This window comes from Helicoverpa zea, chromosome 29 (assembly GCF_022581195.2).
Source record: "Helicoverpa zea isolate HzStark_Cry1AcR chromosome 29, ilHelZeax1.1, whole genome shotgun sequence".
Classification (NCBI taxonomy): domain Eukaryota; kingdom Metazoa; phylum Arthropoda; class Insecta; order Lepidoptera; family Noctuidae; genus Helicoverpa; species Helicoverpa zea.
In genome coordinates, this window is record NC_061480.1 from 5,910,522 (window position 1) to 5,924,123 (window position 13,602).

General features: G+C 39.8%; 1 protein-coding gene across 2 annotated transcripts; it reads left to right on the top strand.

The window, feature by feature from the left end:
- The first annotated feature begins 1,859 nt into the window (after positions 1 to 1,859).
- Positions 1,860 to 10,381, top strand: LOC124644052. 2 transcript variants are annotated; one of them, XM_047183241.1, is made up of 6 exons: positions 1,860 to 2,003; positions 2,114 to 2,194; positions 2,817 to 3,025; positions 5,317 to 5,502; positions 7,417 to 7,588; positions 7,980 to 10,381. In XM_047183241.1, exons 2-6 carry the CDS (start codon positions 2,114 to 2,116, stop codon positions 9,480 to 9,482), a joined length of 2,151 nt encoding a protein of 716 aa, XP_047039197.1. In that variant the 5' UTR covers positions 1,860 to 2,003; the 3' UTR covers positions 9,483 to 10,381. The 2 variants fall into 2 exon arrangements, with proteins under 2 accessions (XP_047039197.1, XP_047039198.1); XM_047183242.1 differs by having other exon boundaries at positions 1,871 to 1,899.
- Positions 10,382 to 13,602: the final 3,221 nt, after the last annotated feature.

Below are 13,602 nucleotides of genomic sequence, written 5' to 3' on the forward strand. Positions count from 1 at the left end.
CGATTAATTGATATTCGATTATTTGTCATTCGATTTGGCATAGTACACCCGTTAAAACTGTATAGAAGTGAACTCTTAAGTTTATTACTTCCTGTCTACTTAAAATTACATAGTTCCATATTTTTCAATATATTGGTGATTGTGCAATAGAAATATAATTAAACCTACATATTATAATCGTATTATTTTGTCCATTGTCCCATAAAAATATGTATATAGAAACCATATTTCTGGTACATTTAGGTAAAAATGGATTGAAATTTGTGCCAGCATTAGCACAACAGGTGTATATATTTTGGTTTCCCTATTATAATTCTTACCGGATCAGGTTATTTTTATTTGTTGCTATATTTTGTGCCAAACAATAAAGTTCTTATTAAAAATATTGTTTTTTGTTTTATTCCTACCCATTCTTTTATGTTTCATACATGATTATCAGTAGAGTTAAATGGGGCAAATCACCCTTCAGACTTGCAGTCTAATGGCAGCCCAAAGAATGTTATAAACATAATTGCCTGGAATATTGAATGAATCTAAAATGAGAATGTGAATGAAATGAATGAATGAATGTGAGTGAATGAATGTGAGTTGTATTTCCCATGATTTCCCATAGACATAATATTAGTAAACAGGACTGCGCATATAAACCCAAAAAACGAGCCGAGTGAAACAGTTAGTACGGAGGCTGTCTGTCCCTTTCTAATAGGGTGACTATGAGATTAAGCTATGTGAGACAAATCCGAATTTGCTAAGATTATTAAACACAGATTAGTATTGAAGTTTTAACTTACGCAGTTTGTGACCTTAAGATACTAATAAAGGCTTTTAATAATTAGCGGAAATTAGCAGTATAAAAGCAGGAAGATTCGAAGTGAAGACTGTTTTTTTTGTATTTCTACTTCATATATAGACTGCTGAGCCATTTATGTCGCCTTTCTTCATTTTTTGGGAAGCTATAACAATAGTACAACAGTTTTAAAATCCATCACCCATATTTTGACTCGTTACAAGAATTCATGGGCACCCTAGTTGTTTGGTTTACGAAAATATTATTATTAGCTAACCTGTGGAACGATATATTGCAACCACCATAGGATTCACTTTTGCAAGTAGAAACGCAACACTTTTTCACCATTTTAATAGTTTAAATTGATTTAATACAAAAAAATATAAACAAAATTTTAAATGCTGATTACGCGCCAAGAATGTTCAGGGTTACCACTAGAAAATAAAAAAAGCAAAATAAAAATTTATGTTGTTTATGTTTTAATAATAAATACGAATAAATTAATGCGATTGTTATTAATTTGTTGACTTACAATTGTTAAAATAAGATAAAAATATAAGTGATTCAATTGTTTTTGGGAAGACAAAACTTTTGATCACAACATTTTTTTATGCTGGCAAGGTGTTAGAAAGAGACAAACAGCCTCCGTTCGAACTATCCCTCTCGGCTCGGATTTGCCTCTGTGTATTATGCAACCAATTTAGTACCTTATTGCGTTAGAATAGAGTTCATTTTCGTAAATATATATTTTGAGCGTGCGCAATCTTGTTTAGTAATATTATATCTATGTGATTTCCCGCTACGAGGAACTATTTTCATTTTTCATGCATCTTATCGCAACCGGGTAAAGATCTGTCAAATGTCACAGTGTAGCATTTGTGGAGCTGGTTTTATTTTCACTTCGTCAATGATTTCTGCTGGATTTATAAAAGGAAAACTATTTTAGATGTAAAGTTAATTTAATACTACTATTTAAAACAAAAAATCGAGATTAATAATTGGACTTCTTAATTTCAGTACTTCAAAATATAACTAGTTTCAACGGAAGCCATCTTTGCAAACAGAACAAAAATGTCATAATATGAGAAGAATTTGTGTGATTCTCAGAAAATGTAAAAATACAATTAAATATTGGTTATATAATTATAATTAGCAAGTGAACAATAATAAAATAATATTAATTTGACATTTATTAGAATACGGCTTAGATTAAGTGGTAATATAACTGTTTTTACCTAAAAATAGCTAACCCTTTCACCGGTGCATATTTGTGTGATTTTTCACTTTATTTTTGATAAAAACAAGACTTCAACTGCTTACTTTCAGATGGCATTATTTACGAAACAAGATTTTACACCGCCCCTGCTTTCAAGAAGATGGTTTGCTGTGAAATTCAGGCCTAATGTGGTAAGTTCCTCTTGCTCATCTAAACATTATTCCTAGTCGACTTGGTTACGCACGTACTTTACTAAAGGTAAAAAAAACACGATAGCACTTCGTAATTCATAGTGAATTACTGCATACGCATAATCATAAACCTAAAGAAGAAACTTTCCTTTTATCAGCTACCTAGGTGCGAACAGTGCTATTTTTGGTTCCTTCTCAAAGTATTATAGATTACTATGTCCTTTTCACCAACTTCATGAAAAGGAGATGTGTTTCAATTTGCTGGTTTGCCGTCTCTGCCATTATATTGTAATCTAAATATGTGCAACATCTTCACATAGAATGTGTGTTAAATCAAACAATGAATCAAAATCGTTCTTTTGTAATACTAGGCACCAGTTTTATTTAGTTTAGTTAAATTTATTTATTATAGATAAAATGTACTCTGAAGATACTTACCATAGTGTAAAATATATTCATATACATATAATGCTTGCTGGAAGACGCTGGATGCAGGTCGCTTCCAACAGATATCTGTGGAGATCTAATTGGGAGGCCTATGTTCAGCAGTGGACGTCCTATGGCTGAGATGGTGATGATGAAAACATATTCATGACCAAAAAAAATATTTTTTTTTTTCCAGCTTTTATACAGCCGAGAAAACATAATCCTAATACTAGAAAGTGGCCTACTCTTCCGAGAAGACAGCATAGATGTGGAACAAGAGTCTCCAGCCCCCGAGGAGATGTGGAAGTATGCGGGTGGCGGCAAGAATGGGTGGATGACGAGGGGTGAGCGAGTGGCCTCTGCCATCGGGGTTGCTGCTGCTTTGCTGTTGTTTCCTCCTAAAAGGTATGTATTAGTAGGTATAACAAGTTCTTCACTATTGAATTGGGATTTACATGTAAAAATTGTTGCAAAGTTAAATAAAGAAATAGTTATAATAATATATAATAATAAGCCTTTTATTCTGAACCAAAACATAGTTACAAAAACATACATAAAATATTATTTACACTACAATATGTCTCGTAGTTCAGTGTGCCTTTTGGCATAGGCCTCCTCTAACTTCTTCCATTGGGTTCTGTCCCTTGCCACTCTTCGCCACTTATTTCCTGCCGTGAGTCTCAAGTCGTCTTCCCATCGCATTTGTTGACATCCTCTGTTGCGTTTGCCATCTCTGGGGTACCAATCGGAGACAACTGTACTCCATTTGTTTTGCGGGTCTCTCATCATGTGGCCAGTCCACCTCCACTTCTGTTGGTCGATGCGTGTTAGTATATCCACTATTTTGGTTTTTTGTCGTATCGTGCTGCTTCTTACTCTGTCTTGTTTCCTTATGCCGGTCATACTCCTTTCCATGGCTCTTTGACAGCGTTCAAGCTTTTCCCTGTGGTGTTTTGTGAGTGACCAGGTTTCGCACCCATAGGTTATCACTGGAAGCACACATGTGTTAAAGACCTTTCTTTTTGTGGACATACTTAGCTCTTTAGATTTGAGAACTTCCTTAAGTGACCAGTACTTTTTCCATCCATTTAAGATTCTTCTGTTAATTTCTTTGGTGCTTTGGTCTTTGTGGGAGATTATCTGTCCTAGGTAGCAATATTCGTCCACATATTCTAGTGCCTGGTTTTCAATTGTAATGGCTATTGGATTGCTGTTAGTGAGTACTTTCGTTTTTTCTTTGTTCATAGATAGACCTACTTTCATGCTTTCCTCATTTAGTGTCTTTATCATTTCTTCTAGGTGTGCTGCGTTTTCCTCGAGCAAGACTATATCATCCGCAAATCGTAGATGGTTTAGTTTTTCACCATTTATATTTAGGCCAAATCGTTTCCAGTCCAGTTTGCGGAATATGTTCTCTAGTACCGCCGAAAACAATTTCGGTGAGAGTGGGTCTCCCTGTCTAACTCCCTTCTCGATCTTAAATTTTCTGCCCAAGGTGTCTAGTTGAATCCTTGCTTCGTTATCCGAGTATATGTTTTTGATGGTTGTAATGTAACTTGAAGATATCCCTTGGTTTTTTAGGCTTTCCCAGATAGATGTATGGCTTATGCTGTCGAATGCTTTGGAATAGTCTATAAAGGCCACATACAGAGTTTTGTTGTATTCTTTATATTTTTCTATTATTTGTTTGACTGTGTGTATATGATCCAATGTAGAAAATTTCCGTCTGAAGCCCGCTTGTTCCCATGGTTGATTTTCATCAAGTTGTTTGCTTATCCGTTCTAGGATAACTTTGGAGTATATCTTGTATATGTTTGACATTAGGCTTATGGGTCTGTAGTTGCCGATGTCTTCTTTTTGACCTTTCTTAAATAAGAGAATAATGTGGGATGTTTTCCATTGACTGGGGATTTGACCTTTTTTCAAAATTTCATTAAACATGGATGTTAGTATGGGTACCAGTTCTTCGAGGGTGCCTTTGAGTAGCTCATTTGTAATTTTGTCTGGGCCTGGTGCTTTTTCCATCTTTTGACTGAGTATTGCTTTTTCTACTTCGATCGGAAGTATTTCAGGTTCAGGATTAATAGTCTCCTCTTTTCTTTGCTTGTTGTTTTTACTTTCTTCTCGGTTTAGATATAAGGACTGGTAATATCTTGTGGCTACTTCATTGATGTCTTTTCTTTTGGTAGCAATTGTATTTTTCTTTTTGTTGAGTTTAGGTATCCATTCTTTGTTGATTTCGTTCAGTTTCTTCAATGCTTTATTTACTCCTCCTGTCGTTAGTATATGTTTTTCCAAAGTTTGGAGTCTCTTCTTCTTTCCGTCTTTTCAAGAAATTTTTTAAAGAAATAGTTATAAATGTGTAGTAAATATTTCAAAGTTCTTAAAGTAACACAAGTTTATAATAGTCTAGGTATAACAATTAAAATGTGAAAACCAATCAAGGATTAGAAGTTTAAATGAAACAGCAACATAATTTTGTGCATTTTATTAAAAGCATATTGTAATGACCAGTTTGTAGATTCTGAGCATCCTTGTAACATTACATACCATCTATAACCACTGTGTGTGGATGTGATCTTATCTGGTAACAAAAACAGATTTTAAAACAACACATGATAACACACGGAAACCAGCCATAACTTTAGCTGAGTTATTTCCAACAAGACTACTAAATTTTTTTTCTCCCATTCCAGTTTCACCCGCTCATCACTCCTCAACTTATCACTCTACGCGTCAGTACCCATTGTCTGTCGGTATGCGCATCGCAGCCGCTGCCGGGGCTCTCTGGGCGCGCTGCTGTCAGTAATGAGGGAGTACCTCGCGCTGGCCAGGCGGACGGCAGCCTGTCTCAAGGAGTATGCCGCGCTACATGCGCAGATGTGAGTATACTATAGTATCACTAGCCAGTAATTCTGACACGTATCTGACACTCGTCTGACTCTAGTCTGACAAGGGTCTGACTCCAGTCTGACAGTAGTCTGACACCAATCTGACCCTAGTCTGACAAGGGTCTGACCAGGGTCTGAAACTAAACTGATTACAGGCTGACATTAGTCTGACCAGGGTCTGACACCAATCTGACACAACTTGACACAAGTCTGACACCAGTCTTAGCACGGGGTACTGGGCTAAGAAGCTCAGATGGGCAGTCACTCCATGTGGCACACTGGTACTCGGCTGCATCCATCATAGTTGGTTCAAGGCTCGGCAGCTGCTGACTACTATGAGTATACACTGTCGGTATGCGCATCGCAGCCGCTGCCGGGGCTCTCTGGGCGCGCTGCTGTCAGTAATGAGCGAGTACCTCGTGCTGGCCAGGCGGACGGCAGCCTGTCTCAAGGAGTATGCCGCACTACATGCTCAGATGTGAGTATACTGTAGTGTAAGAAGCCAGTAAGTGTGACATCATTCTGACACAAGTCTGACGCAAGTCTGACATCAGTCGGACTCCAGTCTTACCAAGGGATATTGGGTTGAGAAGGCCATATAGACAGACACCCCTTGTGGCACACTGGTACTCAGCTACATCCAACATAGTTGGTTCAAGGCTCGGCAGCTGCTGACTACTATGAGTATACACTGTCGGTATGGTCACCGCAGCCGCTGCCGGGGCTCTCTGGGCGCGCTGCTGTCAGTAATGAGCGAGTACCTCGCGCTGGCCAGGCGGACGGCAGCCTGTCTCAAGGAGTATGCCGCGCTACATGCTCAGATGTGAGTATGCTGTAGTGTTAGAAGCCAGTAAGTCTGACAACCAGTCTAACATCAGTCTGACGCCAGTCTGACACAAGTCTGACACCAGTCTGATACCGATCTGACACCAGTCTGATAACGGTCTGACACCAGTCTGACACTAGTCTGACCAGAGTCTGACAAAAATCTGACACAAGTCTGACTCTAGTCTGACACGAGTCTGACACCAGTCTTACCACGGGGTACTGGGCTAAGAAGCTCAGATAGGCAGTCACTCTTGTGGCACACTGGTACTCAGCTGCATCCAACGTAGTTGGTTGAAGGCTCGGCAGCTGCTGACTACTATGAGTATACACTGTCGGTATGCGCATCGCAGCCGCTGCCGGGGCTCTCTGGGCGCGCTGCTGTCAGTAATGAGGGAGTTCCTCGCGCTGGCCAGGCGGACGGCAGCCTGTCTCAAGGAGTATGCCGCGCTACATGCTCAGATGTGAGTATACTGTAGTATCAGAAGCCAAAAAGTCTGACACTATTCTGACGCCAGTCTAACACTAGTCTGATAATAGTCTGACATAAGTCTGACAAGGGTCTGACTCCAGTCTGACAGTAGTCTGACACCAATCTGACCCTAGTCTGACAAGGGTCTGACCAGGGTCTGACACTAGTCTGACAAGGGTCTGACACTAAACTGATTACAGGCTGACATTAGTCTGACCAGGGTCTGACACCAATCTGACACAAGTCTGACCCTAGTCTGACATCAGTCGGACTCCAGTCTTACCAAGGGATATTGGGTTGAGGAGGCCATATAGACAGACACTCCTTGTGGCACACTGGTACTCAGCTGCATCCAACATAGTTGGTTGAAGGCTCGGCAGCTGCTGACTACTATGAGTATACACTGTCGGTATGCGCATGGCAGCCGCTGCCGGGGCTCTCTGGGCGCGCTGCTGTCAGTAATGAGGGAGTACCTCGCGCTGGCCAGGCGGACGGCAGCCTGTCTCAAGGAGTATGCCGCGCTACATGCGCAGATGTGAGTATACTATAGTATCAGAAGCTAGTGAGTCTGACAGCCACTCTTACCAAGAGATTGTTATATATTCCAGCGGGTCGCTAACCTCAGTAATAGAGTGGACACACACACTGCTGTGTCGGCAGCAGAGCGAGCTCGCTGTGTTGCTCTCGCGTACCTCTTCCGCGCTGCTGGCCAACGCGCCCTGGCTGACGGCTGACGTCGCATGGGAGGCGCTGGAAGCTCGGAGTAGTGATAATCTTATGGTGAGATAATATTCTTCTCGTAATATAGTGTTCTGCCGATTTTATCTCCTAGTGTCAGAGGTTTTCTCAAATCTTAACAGCCTCTGACTTGAAATAGTAAGATAATCATTAGCTGAAACTTGGTTCAAAACAGCACTTTTTGAATGTCAAAATTTACTTTTATTGGATAAAAAGTAATTCATGTTACTCAGGCAGGCTCTAAGCCAGGGTTTCTTAAAGTGGGGTCCACGGACCCCTTAGCTAAGCTATCTGTGTACCAAATTGCATTGAAATCGGTTCAATAGTTTTGGCGTGAAAGACAGACAAACAGGCAGAGAATAATTTGTGTGAATTTGGATTACTATTACCAAAAATATGTTTTTTTCACCCAATTTCGTTTTCTTTTTTTCAGAAAATACACCACGCCTTCCTAGTAATCCAATCTACATTTCTAAAACACATAGCCATGGCCCATTTCGTGCCGCCCATACAAGCCCAAAGGGTTTACAAAAACCACAACGAAAGAATCCACTGGCTCCACAAAACTATTATTCCTCATATAACAGAAGAATTTCAAAATAACTACGAAGCTTTAGAACGTATGTATCGATTATTGAAAAACTCCAGTAATAAAGATCTTGATACAAAAAAGTTAGGGACGGCTTTCAATGATAATTGGATTTATTCTGACATTCATACAGGAGTTGCAAAATCGTGCCTAGAATTGAAATTAGCGTTGAACAAATCGAATAGTTTGGACGTTTTTCTCGATTCTTGTGCTATGAATAAACAGGAAATCGATTTAGAAGTTTTGAATCGAGATTTAGATGACATTATAGATGGTTTGACTAAATGCTTGAAGACGGTACAAAGTTCGCAGTTACGGTTGAAAAAAATTCAAAATAAGAACGTTGAAAATGTCCAGTATGAAGATAAAGAGGTTATGGTCGAGAATGTGGACATTTTGAAAATCGAAGACAGAGTACCAGAGAGTAAAGATGAAGTTTTTTATTTTGTTAGAACTGATGATGATGATTCTATACAGCCAGCTGACGACCTTACTACTGCACCTGGGAAAAAAGAAAAAGAGGCAAATAAAATAGTTTTGTCAGAATTAAAAAGGAAATTGGGCAAAAGAGAAGATGTTATGAGGGAGAGAGAAAGGCAAGCTCTTGCTAAAACAATGCCAGAGTTAAAAGATATACCTGAATTCCCTCGACAAATCAACCTTGATGAATATATCGAAAGAAAAGGTTATATAAAGAAATTGAAACTAAAAATACCTAAAAAGAAGCTTTTACATAACAAAACTAAAAAATCAAGAACTAAAAATAAGAAATACAAATTAAAATTATCTAAATATACTAATGAGGCTGATATAAGTGATGTACTCTACGAAGCGAATGCAAAACTTAATGTAAAAAGCAAATTATTATCGATAAGTTTTCTTAAAGATTACTACATTACTAAATGGTGTAAACTAACTAAAAAAGAATATTCTGACTCTAGCGGACTTTCAGAAGGTCTAAGTGACCCCGAACCGAGTACAACCAACAAAAAAACTCAAGATTTCGCAAACGATATCCAATTTTCGAAAAAAGACCTAGAATTGACGCCGTCATCCTCAGAAAGCGATTTTGAAAATTACAAAAAAGATCGTCAAAAGGCTCTATTGAATGATGTCCGTCGTCACCGTGCGGTCAGAAAAAAGAATTACCCGAACCATAAACCGGTTCGTACCACAGACAATGTAGACGAGAGTTTGAAGCCCATGGAGTATAGTTTCGGCACGGGATTGGCTATGGCTTCAGTGTTGCAAGTTAATAGGAGTGTTCCCAAATATATTGCGGATGAAGAGATTTTCATTGGTGATGGTGAAGTGTCAACGGACAGTGGAAATGATGAGGATGCATAAAAAGTCATTTAGGGTGTGTCTACACGGTGCATGTAGCTGGAGCAAGTTAACAGCACGCGGGTGGGTATTTTGCTTTGGTATATCTGCGAGTCGCTGGACCAACACGTTTTAAAATACATGTAACGACGCATGTACCTAAACATGCGCAAGCTACTTGCACCGTGTAGACGCACCCTTAAATGCATGGTTTCTATGACGAACAAAATTACGAGCGGATATGCCATAACGGAAAATCTTCTAAGAAAGTAGCGCGCCAAAATGCGGGTGTTCGGGGGACGAAGAACGTTACTTTCTCCGCCCTTGTACGCCTTCTTTGGAACCCCGCCAATTTTTTGTTACACCAAAAATTGGCCACAGATATCTCAAAGAACCCTAAGGCCTTGAAGCTCACTCGTAACTGATCATTTTGGTCATGCCCACTGTATGTTTTTGACCTAGTAGAAGGCGCCTACCTGCATAATGGCATCTCTCTCCGCTCATCTTTCCTTACTTCATGGTGGTTTCTAAAAATTCATCATCGTCAACTTAATGTTATATAGGCGAAAGTGTGTAATATATTTGTTACTTCTTCACGGGCAAACGACAGAACGGATTTCGATTAAACTTGGCAATAAAAAAAAGCTTATGCATCAGAATTACATATAGCCTAATTTTTGTCTGTGAAACTTAATTTTAATGTCTGTATCAATTATTATTATATTTACCTACATATTCGATTAATAATATTTTAATAACTTTTATTTGAAATCATTTAATTAATAATTTGTCGCATTTAAAAATGTTAATAATTGTACTTTTTAAGATCTGTGATCAAAGTAATCGAGTCATCTAATTTTATATATTAATAATTGTATTATAATAATTTGTAATTAATGATTAAATATAATTTGCTTTTTAAACTTTGTTTTATTATTTAGAAATTAAAAACCTAGAATGTCCATACTAATAATTACAAAGAGAAAACATTAAAAAGAGAACCCCATGGTGATACGATTTTTTTTTAATATTCAGATTATACTGAATCCAATCATACATATGAAGTTTCTGTCGATTCTAGTGTTTTTTTGGCCATCTTACAAAAAAAAACAAAATTAATCAATTTAGAGCATTCTTTATTCATATCTTAAAACCTTATTTATAGAATTTTGTTTGACCGATCACTTCTGTTCTCTTCCGTTCGCAAGACACCGATGCCATCGACTCGTAGTTTGACATACTAATGTGCGGCGCGCGCTCGCTACCGACATGCGATAAGCATGTGACGTCCTGCGCGCGTCTGACCGACACGGCACTCTGAGGTTGAAGTGAATAATAATTAGATGTAAATACAAAATTGAAATATTACGTGTGACGTCATGCAAATCCTTTATCCTTCTGGATTCTACAGGAACTGATTGAAACAAAATAGCCAAACATTACCTACATGCCTGGGCGGCGCTTGCTATATAAATATTACACGAACAACATTAATTTGTCTTTCTTCACAATTAGAAATATGTTGACGATGAAGTCCCATGTCGATGCCGGTCGGCGAGGCAGACTTGTGTGGCTGTGCAACTTGTCTGTCTGCAATATCGTGTGTGTCGACCACGGAACATGCAGTCGTACGTCCGCGTGGTGGAACTCTATCGACCGCAAATATTCGTGCCAATAACGATAACAAATACCAACAAATTGAATCGAGGCATGGAGCTCCTATACAAGCTGTTGATTTGCATCCGTGCCATATTCAAGGAGGTAATTATGCTAATGATTCTCGACCCAAATCAATAAAAAAATTGGTACGTAATTTTTTTTCTTTAATTTTTTTTCGGAATTCCGTAAATGTCATCTAGCCTTATTTAAACTTGGCGCGTATGTTACTGGCGTTAAAACCGTGCTGCACCCTCACACAAACGCAAACACAAAGCATACGCAACGATCACTCATAAATTTCATTCATAAAATTGGATTACTTCGGAAATACCATGACATTACAATGACAAAAAAAGCAGTGCATATTAGTTATTTCCCATCTACTGTAATTCCAATCGATTATTTACGTATTGTATGTCCTCCTCCTGAACTATGGCACGAATGCAAATCAACACCTTGTATAAAAGAGTAACTATTAAATATGAATACGAAGATCCACGCAGTGTTCTTGTCGGCTAGCGCATGAGACAGGGTATCGGTACCGTGCGACAGCCGCGGTGACAGACCCGAACGCCTTCTACATCGAAGACTACCGCTCGCTGTTCTCGAACTATGTGCCGAGCTCACAAGCGACACAAGTCCGCGCATGTGTCCATAACCCTCCCCCGCCCCCGCCACCCGCTGATACCTCGCTCGCTGTTCCCGAACTACGTGGCAGGATTACAAGCTGTTGAAAGTGTGACAACTGTGCGCACATCTAACAGGGAACAGAGATCATGAGCACCAGTCTATTAATGAATAAGACTGGCGTGCGTATCCACCGATTCGCGTCGGTGAAAACTTTTAGAAAACGTGTCGATACCGTATCGACACATAGGTGCCGAAATCGTCTCTTTAGCAAGCAGCATTACAATTATAGATCTGTTCACTAAAGCATACTCCTGGGCAGCGCCTTCCACGCAGTGGATTCATTATTTTCAAGGCACTCTCAAAGCTTTTATCATTTTAACGATGGCAAAAAATGTAATATATAAGGGAGAAATAGAAACATGGATTCGTTGCGAAAATTTTTCGCCGCATTTGTTGCCAGCGTGTGTCGCCTGGCTTGTAGAATGTTAGTACACGAGGACACCAGCGCCTTCTACATCGAAGACTATCGGTCGCTATACCCAAACTATGTGCCGAGCTCACAAGCTTATCATCTGGCGACTGCTGATGAACAGGAGAAACTGAGCGATAACTAAGACGATGATAGCCAGTCGTTGAACGAATGTGTATTGTTGATGACAAAGTAGCTCGGGAGGCTTGCATCTTCTGCTACAGCCGTGCCGTGCGCCTCATATCTCAACCGTCGTACTCGAACGCACAATAATAATGACATCTAATTACATTCGACTGATTTCATACACCACCTGTACGATAGCAAAAAAAAACTTATGTACACAAGAGTTGTCTTGCGTACATAAGTTTTTTTTGTTTTCAGTTTTTAAAGTCCCCTAATCGACTACTGTCCAAAATTTTGGTTACAGTGAGGTGTAGCGTGAGTGAGTGTGCGGTGAAGACCATAGTTCTTCGTGTGTCCTTAGTTATCGCTCAATGTCTCCTGTTCATCAGCAGTCGCTACATGGTCAGCTTGCGAGCTCAGCACATAGTTCGGGTATAGTGACCGATAGTCTTCGATGTAGAAGGCGCTCGTGTCCTCGTATACAAACATTCTACAAGCCAGGCGACAAACTCTGGCAATGAATGCGTCGAAAATTTTTCGCAACGAATCCATGTTTCTATTTCTCCCTTATGTATTATATTTTTTGCCATCGTTGAAACGAAAAAAGTTTTGAGTCTGCTTTCAATTAATGATTTTTCATTGCGTGGCAGGCGCTGCACAGGAGTATGCCTTGGTGGACAGTTCTGTATTTGTTATGTTACTTGTTAAAGAGCTTATATCGGGACCTACGTGTCGACACGTATTCTGATAATCCGGTGCAACAGTACCTAAGGGTATGAGTCTTCACCGACGCGAATCGGTGGATACGCACGCCAGTCTTATTCATTAATAGACTGTGCTCATGATCTCTGTTCCCCGTTAGATGTGCGCACAGTTGTCACACGTTCAACTCTCAAGCTCGTGATCCTGCCACGTAGTTCGGGAGCAGCGAGCGAGGTATCAGCGGTGGCGGGGGCGGGGGAGGGTATGGACACATGCGCGGACTTGTGTCGCTTGTGAGCTCGGCACATAGTTCGGGTATAGCGACCGATAGTCTTCGATATAGAAGGCGTTCGTGTCCTCGTCAACTAATCTTGGCTCGTAGTTCGGGAACAGCGAGTGGTAGTCATCGATGTAGAAGACGTTCGGGTCTGGCACCGCGTTTTTCGCGCGGTACCGACACCACGTCTTGTACGCAACTCGACATATGCGCGCCCAAAACGAAGAACATTGGTAGTCGCAGTGGGTCATAATATTCATGTTAAATAGTTCCTTTTTTAT